This window comes from Palaemon carinicauda, chromosome 2, assembly GCF_036898095.1.
Source record: "Palaemon carinicauda isolate YSFRI2023 chromosome 2, ASM3689809v2, whole genome shotgun sequence".
In the NCBI taxonomy this organism is placed as follows: Eukaryota; Metazoa; Arthropoda; class Malacostraca; order Decapoda; family Palaemonidae; genus Palaemon; species Palaemon carinicauda.
The window spans coordinates 159,528,404-159,547,606 of record NC_090726.1 but is presented as its reverse complement, the minus strand read 5'-3'; the positions used below and the strand labels follow the sequence as shown (position 1 = coordinate 159,547,606).

At 36.3% G+C, this 19,203-nt stretch overlaps 1 protein-coding gene across 4 annotated transcripts in view; it reads left to right on the top strand.

The window, feature by feature from the left end:
- Window positions 1-18,890, top strand: part of LOC137628348 (AMMECR1-like protein) — a 90,618-nt gene extending 71,728 nt beyond the window's left edge. For 3 of the 4 annotated variants that reach the window (XM_068359523.1, XM_068359517.1, XM_068359504.1), the window contains one exon: window positions 9,888-15,889. In XM_068359523.1, coding sequence (XP_068215624.1) covers window positions 9,888-9,923 — 36 coding nt within the window. In that variant the 3' untranslated portion in view covers window positions 9,924-15,889. Of the gene's footprint in view, window positions 1-9,887; window positions 15,890-18,845 lie in introns of those variants that run through there. The other variant, XM_068359512.1, reaches the window with a different exon arrangement.
- Window positions 18,891-19,203: the final 313 nt, after the last annotated feature.

The window sequence follows — 19,203 nt, the reverse complement described above, 5'->3', positions numbered from 1 at the left end:
CTACCTGCCGCCACCACGTATTTCTTTAATTCTTGCACTTGTTTTCCCAATGTTTCTCCTTTAAAGAGCTATCCTCCCCTGAAGTCTGAAGTTCTACGAAGATAGACCTTTAGACACTCCACTGGACACAGCGAGACATCTTCCTTCAGAGGGCAGATTCTCCAGGGACCCCACCTCCTGGTGGGTAGCTCGTTCTTGGCGAGAAACGTTGGGTCGGGAAAGAGATTCAGTTCTCCCGTTTCAGTAAACTGGATATTGCCCTCTTCCCTAGAAAGGGCCACTATCTCACCAACTCTAGCCCCTGAGGCTAGAGCAAACATGAATATAACTATTTGAGTCAAATCTTTCAGAGAGCAATTTTTGTTATTCACTATTGAAGCCAAATGTAGTACCTTATCTAAAGATCATGAAATGGGCCTTGGAGGTGCTGCAGGCCTAAGCCTAGCACAGGCCTTAGGGATTTTGTTAAAAATTTCATTAGAAAAGTCTACTTGGAATGCGTAAAGCTGGGGGCTAGTCAAGGCAGATTTACACGTAGTTATCGTGTTGGCTGCTAAACCTTGTTCATGAAGGTGAATAAAGAAAGATAAGCAGAAACCTGTTGAGATTTCCTTTGGTTTCTTTGCCTTTACATAGGCCACCCACTTCTTCCAAAACGACTCGTATTGCCTTCTGGTAGATTACTAAAGCCACTAGGCTAGTAGCCACTCTAGTGGCAGGTGAGAATTGACTACCTTAATCACAGAAACTCTCTTGTATAAGATCTCAGTAGAGGAAAATTTATATGCAATCAATGTATCTTACACGTATAAATTGCCTAAATAGCTTCATTTAATTGTAATAACACTAGGAATGTCTATTATATCATGAAAGTCGTTCAGGCTAACTAAACAACTCATGCGTAACGAACGACAGCGCCCATGATGCCTCCGGTTCAGGCAAAAGCTCTCTCACTTAATTTAACCTAACTTCACTGTGAGGCAAGAGCTAAAATTTATACAATGTAAAGATCAAATACTCAACTTTCCAGAGGCAGAAGAGGCTGGAGATTGCATGATAAATCCAACGAGATAAGTGTAAACACGAGAGCGTAAGGGAAAATCACCGAGCTTGTAGCGCTACACTTATAGGAATAAAACATGGCGGCGACGATGGCGCCATCTAGATACTCAAGGTAGTAACGGAGGAAGGGTACCTTGATAACGGCTCCCCTTCTAGTTTTGCCAGTTTCCCCCTCGAAGTGAAAACGCTATTCGCGGTGAAGATTGCTATGTGTCGTATTATGCGATATCCTTGAGAGAAATTTTAAAGATATTCGCGCCAGGAATTAGAATTCTGGAGACCTAAAGGTAAATTCTCTGGGAATATCACTGTAGTCAAATATACTCTAGGAAGCTACTTATAGGAACCTTCCATCAGGGCGACAAGTCCTGAGCCCAAAAATACCATTTGCGTCTACACCTCCATAAGCATCAAGGTCCATCAACAAAACTTCATTTTCACGAGATCGAAAAGCTAAACTAGTTAGTTTAGCCTTAGGAAAACAGAAATGAGGAAGTTCAAGTTTTTTATTACTTTGTTTACTGTCAAAAACATCAGCCAAAAGGGTTGCCTTTTCCTTTGGTTTAAGTAAAGGAGGAACTGTTGCTTCTACACCAAAGAGTGCAGATTTAAGTGCGAGCTGGATTTACCCATGAAAACATTCACGCGGTGTCAACAACTCTCTGCTAGTAAGGGGGGTTATTAGGAGGTAGACCAACCTCCCCAATCGCACACTTCCCTGTGCGATCCCTCACTTATGTTTTGGCTACGGTTGATTACAGACATATCATTTCTCTCTTCTTGATTCATAACTTTTGATCGGGCTGTAAAACTTTAAAAATTTCTCTTTTCCTTTTTAGGATTGCTTGTTAATTAAGGACTGCAATCATGCAGGTTTGTCCTGGCATATTGCGGCACATTTTAAGTCAGCGATGGAGGTGTATCGTCACAGACTTTGTCCTTTATGCAGATGATACTCCTGCACGGAAGCTTCTCTTTGTGCTGAGTGTCGGGAGTGGTCATCCTCCCAGTGGGAGTGGTAAGGTAGACGGAGGAAGGAGAAGTCTAAAAAGGATTCTTTGCCTTTGAAGTCCTGACCTCTCCTGTGCCTCATATCCTCCCACCTATCTCTTCCCGTTCAGCTTCCTCCGGAGGCTGATCAGATAAGAACGATAACCATTTGACCACCAGACAACCTTCTGGCCCGGAATATCCTGCTGCGTCAGTTGTGGTTTTCCTTTGGGCTTTCAAGTTCCCCCACGAAGGAACGGCGGTTGGTTTTGAAGCTTGTGATACAGCAGAAGTACACAGTTGCCTCCACAGGTGTCGGCCACATGCTCCCAGTGGATTCTTCCTCTGCAATTCATCATCTACCTGAGAAAATTGCAGGCAGGATCTCTTCGAAGTTCCAGCCTAGTACGCTCACCCCCACAGGTGAGTGCACACGTTGAGTTTGCTCAGCCTAAGGTTCCTCGCGAACCTCAACCCTGCGAGGATGGACGACGCTTTTGCTAGCTTGAGAGGTCTTCTCTTCAGTGGTCATCCCCTCAAGTGCCGTAAAACGGGTGCACAATTTTTCATCACCTCACACTAGCTCTCCATAATCAAGCTCTTTGGAGCAATCTGGTGATCTTTGCTGACAGCTCCCTGTCATTCAAGGGACTTTCCACCATACAACGAGTCTCACGAGTACAATATCGGGATCTCTTGGGAGTTCTAGTCCTCCGCCGTATCCAAGCTGTTGGAGCACGGCTACTATATTCAGGCTCCACCTCGTCCTCCAGTCCCTGTTGTTCCTCTCATTCACAGACAAGTATCGGCTTTTGGCAGTTGAAATTGTCCACGCTGTACCCACTGTTCCTCCTACTCCTCCTCCTCCCCCCCCCCCCACCCCCTGAGCCCGTTGCTGCTCTCATTGAGCGTCAACAGACGTCGTAGCTAGTGGCAGTTCCTCGGAAGCAAGCTGTCAGTGTCCAGCCGCCTCCTTCTTGAGGCCTCGGGAACAGAAGGATTTGAACTCTCTTCCTAAGAACTGGCCGTCAAAGACGTTGATGACCCGGGACTTCAGAAGACTTGGGATGCCCCTTGTAGGTCTCCATGCCCTGTCGGGATACATGTTGACGACCCTAACCCTTCCCAGGCTTCAATGGTGGTGGGCATTTGGGGTTGGAGGAAACTCTGAACTTGGATTAGGACTATTCTCCTGCCACCAAGCAAGGAGACTCAGACTATTCCTTTATGCAGGTCTTGGCTTGCATAAGGAAGGTTAATGAACTCTGGGATCCCACATACTCCCCTCCAGAAGGGAAAGACAAGGTCTTGGACTTGTTCTGCTGTGTCCCATGACCCGGAAAGACCAGGCTAGAGCTGCCCTGGTCTAAGATGGTGTCAGGCTACATTAAGGGGACTGTCCGCTATGTGCTCCATTTTTATTTTTTCTAATTATTCAAAATACATAATTTCTATTTGTCTTTTAGCCATATATAATACCTTCGTCATATAAAAATTTCATGTCATTTGATCAAATATTTTTTGATTTATTAGCAAAAATCATGATTTAAAAAAACATTTAGGTACATTTTTCTCCACTAATAGACACCAATTGTATTGGAAATCATACCATCAAAACTTCTTTATAAACTGAATAATTCTGTGTGACAGATTTTCAATTTTTCTTTTTTTTTAATGGATTTTCTCTTAATTTTCTTCGTCTCGACGCAAAATAATCATGTAAAAAGGAGTAAAAGGAAAATAAAAATTCTGTCACACAAAATTGTGGGATTTTTATTCCTCTTTTCAATTATATCTATTGCTCTAAAATTGAACATGAACAATAAATAAATGAGAATAATGTATCGAAGTGTGAATAAGTATGTTTTAGAGTTATGGGCTCTCAAAGATTTGCTTGAATTTTTTTTTTCTAATAAAATGAAAATAACATTATTATAACTTTACTTTATACTGTACTTTTATTTGTTTATTTCTACATGAAGGCTCCCTAAATGAGGTATTTAAACCCTAAGTTTACAAATACACTTGCTCTGAGGGTGTCATTAGTTACCAGCAGCCTCTCTTTGTTGCCAGAGTTTTATTTAGAATGTTCCAGCTTTGTACTGTACTGTTTTTCATGTTTTCCTCTCCCTGGTTCTTTTTTGTTGCTCTCTGCTTGCGTTTTTGTTCTTTCTTTGACCTTAGGTAACATTGGCCTTGCTATAAAGTTCAAGAGGGCTTTGTAAAATTACAGTGTACATATGAACTGCAAGTAAAGAAACACATATCCATCGTAACTTCTATACGTCTTTGGGAACTCTGGTTGGTCTTCTTGTAGATCGTAGTTCGCGTTCACCTACCCTCTACCAATGCCTTCCATCTCTGCCAGAACTACGAGATTTTGAAACATGAGTGAAAAAATTGCTATTTGTATGCATAAATAAACACACAAAGACGATTCTGTCAAACTCAGTCATGCAGACGACGTAGTAAGGATGACGTCATCAGTTATAGACCGCTTCATCTTAATTATTGGTATATATGGCTGAAACTTCTGGAGAGCAAGTACGACATGTTTCTGTATACAGTACTATAAAACAATTTTTTATTTTTTAAAGTTATGTCAAACACCATAGCGGACGGTCCCCTTAAGGGGGCCGTCCGGCATGGGGTTTTTATGCACAAACATATCGTACATGCTCCCCAGAAGTTTCAGCCAATTATTTTTACAAAAAATGAAGATATAGCGGTCTTTAAATGATGACGTCATCCTTACTGTATCGTCTGCATGACCGAGTTTGACAAAATCGTCTTTGTGTGTTATTTTTGCATATCTATAGCAATTTTTCTCTTATGTTTCGATCTATCGTACGTCTGGCAGAAATGGGAGGCATTGGTAGAGCGTAGTTGAACAAAATCTACTCCTAAGAGAACAGAAGCCAAAGTTTCCAAACACTTACAGAAGTTATAATGCATGCGTTTGTTTACTTGAAGTTCGTATGTAGATTGTTTTTACAACGTCCTCGGGAACTTTATAGCAAGGCCAATATTACCTAAGGTCATAAAAAGAACAAATAGTCAATAATTTTTCCAAACAATGAAGATATAGCGGTCTTTAAATGATGACGTCATCCTTACTGTGTCGTCTACCTGACTGACTTTGACAGAATCGTAGTTTTTTAATTCTCTCTCTCTCTCTCTCTCTCTCTCTCTCTCTCTCTCTCTCTCTCTCTCTCTCTCTCTCTCTCTCTCTCTCTCTCTCAAATTATCTAAAACTGCCATTTATACAAATACTATAATTCTCTCTCTCTCTCTCTCTCTCTCTCCTCTCTCTCTCTCTCTCTCTCTCTCTCTCTCTCTCTCTCTCTCTCTCTCTCTCTCTCTCTCTCTCTCTCTCTCTTTTGAAGTTCGTATGTACAGTAGATTGTGCTTTCATAACATCCTCGGGAACTTTATAGCAATGCCAATGTTACCTAAGGTCATAAAAAGAACAAATAGTCTATATTTTTTCCAAACAATGATGATATAGCAGCCTTTAAATTATGACGTCATCCTTACTGTTGTCTGCATGACTGAGTTTGACAGAATCGTAGTATTGTTTATTTTTGCATCTCTCTCTCTCTCTCTCTCTCTCTCTCTCTCTCTCTCTCTCTCTCTCTCTCTCTCGAATTATTTAAAATTGCCATTTATACAAATTCTATAATACCAATGTTCAACTCTCTTAGAATCAAATAATGGTTTATCTCTCTCTCTCTCTTCTCTAATTTGAACTGCCATCTACAGTATATCAACCAAAATGCTATCACTCCAAAATTATATTCATGATCTCTCTCTCTCTCTCTCTCTCTCTCTCTCTCTCTCTCTCTCTCTCTCTCTCTCTCTCTACTCTTATGTTTGGATATATCGTACTTCTGGCATAAATGAAAGGCATTGTAGAGGGCAAGTAAATGAAAACTACCAGCTACGATAACATCAGCAAAGTTTCCAAAGACATATAGAAATTATAATGCATGTGTTTATTTACTTGAAGTTCGTATGTAGATTGTGCTTTCACAACGTCCTCTGGAACTTTATAGCAATGTCAATGTTACATAAGGTGATAGAAAGAACAAAAAGTAAGTGGCGAACAAGAAAAAAGAACCAAGAAAGAGGGAAACATGAATAAGAGTACAGAGCTGAAACCTGCTAACTAAAGCACTGGCAACAAGGAGAGATCGCTGGCAACTCTAACATAGGAATAGTAAACTGAGGGTTCGAATACCTCGTTTAGGGTCATTTATGTAAGAATAAACAATAAAAGTTATCATAATAATATTATCTTGATTTCTTTAAGAAAAGAAGCGAAAATGTGTTGCAAATCTTTGGGAGCTCATAACTCAAAAACATACTTATTCACACTTAGGTACATTTTTCTCACTTATTTCTTGTTCGATATCAGAGGGAAAGATATCATTGAAAAGAAGAATAAAAATCCCACAATTCTGTCAGACAAAATTTTGATTTTCTTTCTATATTTTTTTTCACGATGATTTTCCGTCTAGACGAGGAGAGAAAAAAAAAATAAAAATTCATTAAAAGAAAACAGAAAGGAAAATAAAAATTCTGTCTGACAGAATTGTTCGGTTGATAGAGTAGTTTTTATGGTACAAGTTTCAATACAATTGGTATTATAGTATTTGGGAAAAATGTACCTAAATTTTTTCTTTTAAATAATGATTTTTGCTAATTAATCCAAAAGTTTTTGATCAAATGACTTGAAATTTTTATATGATGAAGGTATTATATATGTCTAAAACATATATAGAAATGGTGTAATTTGGATCATTAGAAGAAAAAAATGGAGGACATGGCGGACGGTCCCCGTAAGAAAGTCGATTTCTAGATATCAAGGAAGAACTCTTAAGGGAGAGTAATTTGTCTCGTTTACTTCCTCCACTTTTTGTTGGGCAGAAGTAGTACAGTATATCATCCTCTACGACGATCCCTCAGCCTTGGTACAGGGCATTACGGTAGAAAATCTGACGGCACAACAGGTGATGTTTACGGCTGCACATGTTGCAAACATGGAGAAGATTGCTAAGGCAACTTTGCAAGCCTTTTTATGGATTGACTACTGGTCTGGTTTCATTGGTCATCTAAGCAACAATGAGGATTTGTCAGACCCAGATAAACGAAGCCGTTTTAAAACGTTCTGCTTTCCAGGGCTATGGCTGTCAAGTTCCTACCACACCATTCAGCCAACTAGTTGGCTTGCTGGGTTTTGAAAAGGCGTGACTCCATCATTTTAAGTTTCCAGAGGCAGTTACCGAAGAGAGAAGCTTTCTGTCTTCGTAGCTCGTTAGTGGCGGGTCCCTCCTTGTTTAACACAGAGGACATCAACGCAGTAGCAAAGCGTTGGAGGAAGGCAAGTCAAGAGTCCCTCCTCCATAGGGCTGTAACATCTCATCCTTTTACTTTGGTTCCTTGTGCACCACAATCGTCTCTTGGACACAGACAGACACGCGAAAATAGAAACGAGGCTTCAAGGCAGTACAATGCCAGGAAGTTTCCAAACCACAACAGTCCTTTTCTGGTAAGGGGTCTCAGGGAAGAGAGGTAAGGATGAAAAATGTGGTCACTCTCACTAAGGGATACATTCCTCTCTCCCTACCACCAGTGGGGGAATGCCTGATACACAGGTGGCAGAGATGAGAGATCCACATGGCTGATCCTTGGACGGTCAAGTTCCTAGGAGCTGGATACTGCCTCCCGTTCACCAGCTCTCACCCTCTGACACATTATCCAGTGATGTCATATTCCTTTGTGAAGGAATCAGTGAAGGGTCTCGCCCTTCAGGCAGAAGTCCAGACCATGCTGGAGAAGGGCGCTCTCCTCCAGGAGGTCATTGACAAGTCTCCAGGCTTCTTCAGTTGACTTTCTTTTAGGGAAGGCATAAAACTTTTCTAGAATACTTTGTAGTAATTGAGCCTTATGATGGAGAAGGCATGATTGTTATAATTAACTGTGCATGTCTAATACTACATACAGATGGTACAGGATGGGCTATTTTCTCTGTTGGGGCCCCTTGGCTTATAGAACCCTGCTTCTCCAACTAGGGTTGTAGCTTAGCAAGTAATAATGATAATGATAATAATCTATTTAATTCAGCAAAGGCCCAGTTTTAGAAGATTGCGAATGGCAAGCTACTAGATAATATAGAAGGGCCATTGGTCTTGGTACAAATTAAGGAATTTGTTTGTTGAAATTTTGGTTGTTCAGAGAAAAAATTATCTATGGAGACTATAGAGGATTAGGCCATACTCTAAACGATAATCTTAACACACATCTTGGCGTAAACTTATTTTCTTTAAGGGTGAGAATGTACTCAGGTTTTTTTTTAATTCTAAAAAACTAGCAGTTATTTGAATTAATTTTGGTTATCTAAGAAATAATGTTACTTTCTCAAAAGGTTCTCTGGTTTTGAATTTTGAAAAGTTTTTCTTTTAAAGTTCTCGCAGATTTAACATTTTTCTTTTTTCTATTGATAAAATGGTTATTAACAATATCATCAGATAAATGTCTTGATAGACTGCAGGTCTTTTCCTGTAATGGGATTTTGAGGGTGGGAAGTTGATTTTATCTCCTTACCTTATTTCAGAATTAATTATTTTCATAGATGTTTAACCCTGTGCTGCATACCCTTTTTGACGAGAAAAGGCAGTGATATGACAGAGTACTAACGCTGTATAATAAGACTGATATATTAAGAGTAAATGTTCTTAATTAGTTTACGAATTTAGAGTTTCAGAGGTTATCTTTCCTTAAATATCCTTTGGTTCCTCGGTAAGGATTCAGTGACAATGTCACACAGCATTTCTGATTAAGTCGGAGGAATCACATAAAAGTTTAGAATCACAAAGTGTTAGTTCACCTACTGATATTTCTGTTTGTGTTAAAAAGAATTTGGGAAAGGGGTGTTGGCAGCAACTCGATGGATTACATAGCCAGTTTTTACAAGGTGGTTTTATCTGAAAGAAATTGGATTTTATTGAAAATTTATGTGACATTAAGTGTTGTGGTAATTTAGGGATATGGTGTAAATAAGAATTAATGTTAATTTATTTGCTTAAACTTGGTTAAAGTTATACAGTACCTTTGTTTTTCTCAATAGGAAAGTTTCAGATTGTTGTTATTATATAAGACTAATTTTAAAAGGTGGATAGCGGGTTTAGGTGTGGAATCAAACCATGAAACTATTATGAGTTTACCTGATGTTAGTTTTGTTTATCTTTCAAATGAGTCTTGGATGGTTGATAAATATATTAATCTAGACTTTTACTTTCCAATCACTAAACCATTTAGAGTGTGTGAATCAGCAATATGGGGGAATTTAAAAAATGAAAATTTTTGATGATAAAATTTATTTTTATACTTCCTTCTTCTGACCATCAGTGATGTCAAGAAAATAATGATTGTTTCCCACTTTGAGAACTGAAAAGTTGGAGGGAATATGTTGTATCATTGACTAGTTAGTTGCCATCAATCTCCAGATGGCACGGTGGTTCCCAGATGGAGAGGCATTTTGCAAGGAGAGAGAACAGGAAATTTTCCTTTTTGGGGTAGATGTTGACACAGCTTCGAGTAGAAGCAATATGAACATCAGGGTAATATGAAAAAAATGAATTTTATCATTAGAATTCTGTTATTGAGCATCTAAGCTAAATTGTTTTTGATAGACAAACTTAAAGGATAATCATTCTTCTTTGTTAGAACAGGCAACATAGGATAGTGCATAGAAAGGGAATGCCAAGTTATTAGATTCTTCCAACTTATATGAATTACAGTTTAAGATCTTTCCATTCCTGATACTTCTTCAGGATTACATGAACTACTGGAGGAATCGTCGGTGCTAGCATTCGCTGAACATGAAGGACGGGAGATGTGGAAATTTTGGTGGAGGGAGTAAAAGTGGCTTCTTGAATCGAATTAGTAATGGTAGTGGATGTGGTGTTAGAGAAACTGGTCACCCTGGCTACCAACACCAGCAGCCCTCCACATTCCAGCAATACCAAAACAATACCAGCCCAATGTTGATTCATCACAATAATGCTCATCATCAGCTTCTTCCTCATAGCAACCACCTCCATAATCATCATCACAATCTAAGATCTCCCCCATCACCTCTTCATCACCTTCATCACTACTCGGCTAGAGGCAGCAGTAGTAGTAGCAGCAGCAGCAGTATCAACAGCAGTGGTAGAGCTTCAGCAACTGTTACTACCACAACAACCACTACCAACACACCACCACTGGGTTTTGACTTAGTGGGTAACTCAGGGCTTGGCGCATCTCTCTTGTGTGTTACCAGCTCAGGGCATAATGAACTGGCACTGTGTGGGCCTCCAGCTCAAGATGTGGCTCTAATGAATCATGGTGGGTGCCCTGCTTGGTGCTCTCACCGTGGAGGCCCAATACAAGGGGGAGAAGGATGCATGGATGGTTTATGTAGAGCATCCAACAGGCTGGCAGACTTTTTAAGGGGCCTTTTTAACTCTTGATGGTTGGTATTGGTTATGTTAGTTTATTACTGGATTAGTGTTGATTGTTATCTCTAAGTTTATTAATTTAATTTTTATTATTCCATAACCTCTGAGCAAGCTGAAAAAAAGTATGGTTTTGAGAAGCCCCATTTTATTTATTCAATTTACAAAAAGGAGAGTGCCATTATCATTTATCTCATGATTGATCTGAATCAAATACTCCTGCTCAACATCAAGACGAGCTGGTTGCTGTGAGAAGATATAGAAAAAAAAGCATACGACAGGAAAAATTAAGAAGCAAATTTCTAATGTAATTGCTCTGATGATGAACAAGAATTTAGACAAGAAACACTCTGATCTACAGGTGACATGGTATTGCGCTTAAGAAAAAATAATGTTAGTGTGTGGAGTCTGGAAAAGTGGTCAGCTCATTTTGATAAAAAGCAAATTTTTTTATTGTGATGCTCATAGATTATTTGTCATTTTTATTATTGCTATTAGTTATTATCGTAGTTATCATTATTAGTTTTCTTATTTGTACAGCTGGCCTTCCCACTCCCGTCCGCCTGTGTTGTGATCATAGGGCATGTATATAGCCCAACCCACACCAGTCTTTCACATTCAGCGGCTGACAAAGCTCTTCTCATTCTGATGAGTTAGAAGTTCAATAAGAAAAATAAATGTGATGAAAAAGACATATTGTTGGAAATGGGATTTTTTCTTTTGTACATCAGTACTGTAGATTTTTATGATGCTGATAGTTTAAGTTTTTGGTCAACAAGCCATACATAAAAGGTGCAACAAGAGCTACTAGCATTACTCATCATCTACCGAGGTTTGTTTGCCGCTAATTTTATATACTATAATATCAGACTGCCTAGTCGTGAGCATGGTGTCTTGTAAAGCTCACTCTTAACTAATTATTGAAAAGATCTCGTGTACATTGTTGTTGATACATGAAAAACTAGAGTAAATGACTTGCATTTTATACAGTTATTACATTAAAGTTGTAATGTTTGTTGTGTGGGAATAGTTGATCTATTAAGATGACTAAGAGGTGTTTAGAAAATGAAACATTCCCACTTGAACATTAATGCCGAACCCACCTCGTCAGCAGCAGCTAATTTGACGGGAGGTTACCAAACTATACCAAGTGCATCTCAGTGATAACATGTGATAGACTATACCAAAGGTGGCTTGAAATGGCAGTTGTGTAGTGCCAAGAATGAAAGGTAGCGGCTCCTATCATGCCTCTAGTTCTGAGGATGGCACCTTGGTTGCTCATTTAGGCATGAGTGCATTTTTGTTAAATTTGGAAAATGGTGCAACATAGTAAACCATCTTTTGGAATTAGCCGAACATTAGATAGTCACCAACATTCCTCAGAGTTTGAGAAAGGTAATCAAATTCCACAGACGATGCTGACTCAAAGAAAATACAAGGTAATGACAAAATTCTTTAAGGGAATACTAATTAACATTTCAAGAAATAATTATCAGAAGCACTATCGACTTAATCAAGTTTATCATTATATTGGGATTTGCTTTGGTTTTGTAATGGAGCCAACCATTTATAATTTAATGAAAATTATAAAGGTCTTTAATGACAGAATAAAATCTCTACTTTAATTAGGTATAAGATGTACTTAAACCAGATCTTAAGTTGATGTTAGGTTTGAAACCAAAAAAAATTAAAAAATGCAACAAAATTGCGAAAGAAAAAAACTAAAGTTAAAAATGTTGATAAAAAAATCCTCTAGGTTCCCTGCATGCTTGTTTAGGGGAAAGTTGATGTAAGGTCTTAGAATAGTCTTTGGGGGTACACAGGTTTTGTGCATGTATGGATTAAGTGTACATTGTATGCATAATTTTTTCATGACTTGAACATGTGAAAATGAAATATATTTCTTTATTTTCATAAGAGTACTTAATATTTTGTTGGACTGTGAGGTAGAATCACAAAATTTCATGATAGGTAAATCTGGTCACAAAAAGTATAATGGTAGACTTTCAAAACATAATAAGTTTAATACAATGGTGTAGCAGACAGTTTTAATCTCTGCCTGTTGCATCTAGCTATCATGAATGTTTATGCCATAGGGTTTTTGCTTTGTTACTATATCATCATTATAATTTTGGTTACATTGACACTATTGCACCTTTTTCTTTTTTTAGAAATATAAAGCCATTTCATTTATTTACATTTGAAAAGATAACCATTTTTAGTAACTTGAAAGCCTCATCATTGAAAGTGGGATTTTATTTTACTCTAGTAAACAAAATTTTAATTTAGACACCCATTTTGAAAGAGGTACTAGTAAACATAAACAGCTGTGTTCTTTTCTTTTTTATTGTTTTAAGTAGTTGTAATGATGAATCACCACCTTAAAACTTCATCCTCTCTTGATGATGCGGCCACCTCCAATTCCTGTTGTGCTGTGCCAAATTTATCATTACTGTATGCATTTTGATATATGCAAATATAGTTTATTATTGAAGCTGTCAGTAGAGTTCTCCTAAGTTTAGTTTCTCAAATAAGTTTTATAGACTTGTTTCAGTGAAATGTCGTATTTTACAACATCAAGGTGCAATTTTATAATAGAAGACTGTGAAGTAGCTCCCCTTTTCCATTTTTAGAAGGAATATGCCTCATACTTTTCTTACATAGGCGTAAGATAAAAGACTTGAAGACAAACCAAACCACTGCCATTGTGTATTTGTATGTTGTTGAGCACTAATTATCTGTCCTTTGACAAAGGCAGCTAATAGTGGAAAGTGTGTGAAATGTGCTCTTATGTTGAATATATTGTCCTTTTAATTCTGAGTACCATGTCTGGCGAAGCACGAGTCACATTATCTTCTGTTGGTATGCAGTTTAGCTGAACTGATTTTCACTGAGGTGTAAGTTATTTATGAATACTTTATGGTAAATATTATTCATTGCTATATCTCTTAGTTTATATATGTGATCTATTTGCAGTGCAGATATCTTAAGAAAGAAAGAGAAAGAGTGAGAGAGAAAGTTGAGTTTTTTATAATCATTTTAGTAGAATATGATAGGAAATTGTATTTTCAGTCATGAGGAGATATAGTCTTTAACAGGATTTTGCTAGATTTACTGTACACCAAGCAAAAAAACTATTTAAGAGAAGAGTATATTAGCAGTTGGAAAATTGGGCTTTGAAAAGTGTTGCTGAATGACCACTACCACTTATTAATTGGCTATGGCTATATGATATGTACATATTTACTTTATTTCATGTGAGAATTAAAATGAAGATAGGTTTTCAAAAATTAAATGTTACGATTCAATTCTTAAAGAAAATCTGACTTAAAAAGTTATCAGAAACATTGTAAACACGATTTGCATACCTCTTGTAAAATCATTGACCACCACATTTGTGGCCAGATGTACCTCTCATTCAAATTTCAGTTTCACATATGATCAAAGTTTCAAGTAAACCTCATGTTATAATTCATAACTATTATGATACAATGCTTGTGTAACTACAATTAAAGGTATATAAGAATTTTATGCATGTTATTAATTTTTCTTAGTATATCAAAAACAGCTGTAATCTATACAGGCATATTATATTCATGGGCAAGCATTCAAAAGGTACACAGCTTTGGTAATGCTTTTGTTCTCAGATGTTAAGCTTGAAAGTTTAAAGTTGTGAATTGGCAAGTTAGTAAATTTTGGGTGGTGGTCATCATGAATACAATATTTTCTTTGTGCTAAATTATCATATCAATCTTCAAGAATTTTGCTTTGCTATGAACAGCATTAAGAATATATGGTAATCTGTTGATTATTGGCCCTAAATTCTTGTGTAGTATTGACTTACAATGTGTAGATTTGGTAAATATATGGATATATATAAATTATATATATCTATATATATGAAATTGGCTAAGATTTTTTTGTGATTTAGAAAGAGATATTGATTTAGATTTGAATTAACAAGGTTATTGTCCTAGGCATGGCATTATAGTATTCACATGGAAAAGAAGTGTAATTCAAGGTATCAATGAGAAAGGTGCCATCTCGAATATTTGGTATTTATAGAAGTCGGTGTTTGTCATGTAAGTTACGTATTTAAAATAGGAAGTAAATATTTATGATGTGAAGTGGTGGTATGCATCGAATAGCAAGCCTTTTTATGCATTGATCTCTGTGTGCAAAGTAACTATTAATGACAGAGTAAATTTCCGGTGATTTTCCTGTATTTTGCAGAAATTTGGATCATAATAGGAACAGTGTTTGAATAATAAAAGAAGTTTTCATTTCATGCTTTGCATGTGTTTGGAAAACAATTGTTGGGAGATGAAAAGTGTTTATATAAACTTTGGAATAATAATAATAATAATGTGGGCCTTCCATTGCCAAGCGGGATCCCCAAAGGGCTATATGTGCATTAAGTACAGTACTTTAATATCATGTCACACGAGTCTTGATTATTGGTGCCTTCTGCCAGCCTGGGGACCCTTGGGCAACTCCACAAACATTATCACATCAAACTATGCTGAAAAAGCATATGTTTCAAAGAAACCCAGCCATTTGTATGACAATGTTATCAGTTCAGACCTTATGAAAAGTCTTGCATTTAAAATGATCTTAGTTTTTCAGATTATCAATTATTCTCTCTTAAGATAAATTATATTAGTGTTGTTTCTGGAGTGGCCTCTTTTAGCATAAATTATCTTAGGTGAAGTCATTGTAGGCCTTACATGTTGCGTCTGGATTTTTGTTGTAAACTGTATTTAAGTTTCTGAAGCAGGTGTTTAAACCTTAAAAATTATCTTTGTAAGGTCTATGGTTACTGATACCCTAAGGTTTGTTTGGATGTATGAACAAAACATAACCTTCAGAGATGGAACTTTAATAGCCAAATTTTTCAAGCTCTTTATCATGATTTTGTGTTTGCTTATCTTCAAGAGACCATTGTTATGCGAGTATGTATCTCTTACAAGTTCTACTGATATTGCCTTTTGTGTTAGTACTCGTTGCCATTTATCTCCTAATTTATGAAGGATCAAATATTTTGTATTCATACTTTTATGTTTTAATTGGAAGATTTTGCTATCAGGGTTCATTTGTGACATAAATGCTTTTACAGGAACAGCCTTTAAATGGAAAGTATCTTAGTTTAGTTTTGTTCATAGTGTCTTCTTTGTTTGATAGAATTTTTTTGTGTGGCTCTTTGTAAACATAAGTGAATGTTGTATGATATGAGAACTTTTGCATTTTATATAGAAATTGTAGAATACATTTCACAGGTAGAAAGTTATTGTAATTCACTTCAGAATCTCCAATGAAAATAAAGCCCTTTTTCACCAGGTGTTATAATTTTTATCTTGTTATTTTTTATAATTTATTTTGGATAAAATACATCCAGTGACTAAAAAACAGTTTGTGCAGTATTTACCTTTCAGGGATTTTTTCGTATAAATTAAACCACTTTTTGTATACTGTACTAGAAGACTATATGATATATGAATTGATCTATTTTAAAATTTAAGGGAAGAAAATATACAAAAATACAAATTTTGATATCTTAAAAATTTATCGTATTACTATTGTGCAGTTATTTCTTATTAGTAAGTCCCACAAACTCCCAGGAACTTTTATTTTGTTGGTTAGGTGCTTCAGTGAGCGGTTATTTATGGTAGACTGATAACTCTACACTAAACAGTTGCTCTGCACTAAAATAGCCAGGCCTCCATGTCTCTTTCTGTTCCTCCCTATACTGAACAAATTGAGATTCAAATTATGATCTTTGCTTTACTGAATACAGTAATCCGATTTTCATCGTTTTTAATACGTGAAGGAGGGATTGGTTTGACAGCATTCCTTCTCACTTGTAAAAATTAAGTATATTACTGGTATGATTGTGTGTGTGAAAGTCTGATGGTTTTAGTGCTGGGTCTGATTTAGAGAGACTGACACGAGGAGCATTGTGTATATCTAGGCAAAAAGGGAAACCAGTACATGAGAGATACACACTTCTAAGAGTAGCTTCACAGTAGGCATGGAAAAATATCTAGACAAATTAAAATCCTTTGACTAATGAGAGAGAATACAAACACCCCAAACAGTCATGACCTCTATATGAAAATAGAATTTTCTTCATTAAGGTACTTTAAAAATTCTTGAATACACTAGTGACAAAAACTTATATAGTACAGTACTGTAATTAAAACTGTATGATTACATAAGAGAGAAGAGAACAAATCAGAAAAGGTCCAGCCAGGATCCCTTTTGATTCCATTTTTGGCAAAAATAATAAGTCTAGGCTCGTCGTATTGAAAATGGACAAAATGGGCTGAAAATTGTCTCAAGTAGATATACTTTGTCATTCAGATGAATCAAAGAAACCAAATGGTTGCTTTGAAATAAATTCAACCATCTGTGTTGAAACTTTAAACCTATAAAATTTGTTGTCAGTATAATTCAGGAAGGAGAAATAAATGGAAAAATAATTTTATAAAAATATTTCATTCTTACAACTTGCAGTACTCCTTTAGAAGAAATTTTGCAGAGAATTTGGAAAATTTATCAATATAACACAATCACCAAGACAGCTACCATATTATTTATTGGCAAAGAGTTTGCTGTCAACTTGCAACATCCAATATACTTAGAAGACGCAGTATAAGAGCACTGAGCAAAATTTCTAACCCACTCTTTTGTGCGCATGAACATGAAGTTGATCACAATATATAGTGTGTTAAAGATTCAAGCAAATAATGTTTCAAGGTTTCAATAATAGTCTTTGTAGCATCTCTTCAGCCCATAGCTCCTGAAAATTTTCATCCTTTTACTTTACCTCCATTCCTGCTTCTTTTTTTCCATTATGCTGTACTGAACATCCTCTTAACTTTCTTTTCATAGTACAGCCGCAGGGTTTTAGCCCCATAGCCCTCTGGTGCTGCATGTCCTTGGAGGCACCAGTACTGCTCCATATGCCTCAAATTCATAAATTTAATCTAATAAATTCAGCCGAAGAGGTTTTAAATCAAAGTAATATTTTTGTAAACAATTGTTTACCACCTTTCCTAATACCTAAATTTTCCTTCCCCTTCAATTATGCTTTAAGCAGTATGTGTACTGACTCACGTTATGCTAAATTTAATGATGGTTCAAACTCTTCCTGTGATGTAGAATTTGCTACAGTATTCTCTTAAAAAAAAAAAAAAAAAAAAATTGAGTAATAGATTTTTTCAAAGCAGAATTGTCTGTAATATGGTAAGCGGTCAAGATTATTGAAACATGCCCCATCAAAAATTTGCAATTTTTGGTGACACTAGAAGTGCTTTAACAACGCTTCAAAACTATTTTAAAGATCCCTTTGTTTCCATTCTGTAAATAATATGAAATCATCATAGATGTTGAAATATTGTGGATCCCTGCACATTTAGACATTTCAAAAATGAAGGTGATAAAGCACCCAAAGCTGCAATTGGTACAATATGATCAAGTAAAATATGCCTGTTCCTTTTGTTGATGTATTACTACAGTATCTAAAGAATCTATCATACTAAATGGATGGTAGACTGTAATACAGTAATGAGAAATTAATAATATTAAACTATCGTGGTTTGTGGTGTTCGTCATTACTAAAATAATGCCACTAAGGGAATATCCTGTCTTTGAATCTGTCGTACTTATTTGACCCCTTGGTATTCACTGACCAACACATGACCCAGTGCCAGGGTGCTAAACAAGTATTATGTAATTTTTTTTATTCCCCAGTTTTTAACTCTACAGTACTGTATATCACATATGGGAAACAAATTCTTGAAGAATTTCGTTAGAATCTTTTATTTCAATTCATCCAGTCATTGAATTTGTGTTTCAATATATTATAGTAGGTAAGATATATTAAATCAATTTAAAGTGAGGCCTATAGGAGCTGGTTAAAGTATATCTTACTGATATAATACAGTATTCAATAACACAAGTGAAAATTTCAATGAAGCAGCCATTTCAAGTCCTGTCTATCTAACACTAAAAGGATTTCACATACCACAGCAGAAAATCATTTCCATTCAGTGTACTGTCCATTGCTTGGTCCCAGTTAAGTTTGACATTTAAATACAGTTAAAATACAATAGATAGTGATATAGATAAATAAATACAAATGAAAATTGCCATTTTGTTTGTGAAATGATATTTCGCCAAAAACAACCTGGAATGATAGCCAAAGTATTTAGGTTAAATCTTTTTGGATTAGCTTATGATAGCATTTTACTTCAAAACTAAACTTACATAACCTTTAACTCTCCATAACAGGTGGTGGAGGAAATCTTCCAGGAATTATAAAATGTTTTAATGTGTAGCAGGTTGTCATTTCTTCACCACATTGGTAAGTTTATTGCCCTTCTATCCTCTGAGGTAAGTAACATACTTCAGTATATTGAGTTCCCTGGTTGTCGTAAATGTGAATATGATGTCTGTGCTGTACTTTGAGGATAGTGGTGCATCTCTTTGATAAGGGGTTATCTCTACCTTCCTGTAGTACAGTGTTACTTTAGTACTATAGTACACCTTTTGGCAAGTAATTGTGGACCTGTATTCCTGTCACAATTTTATAAGCATTTAAAATCCTAATTTCTTTCAGCTATACTTTAGGTAGTAAAATACTATTAAA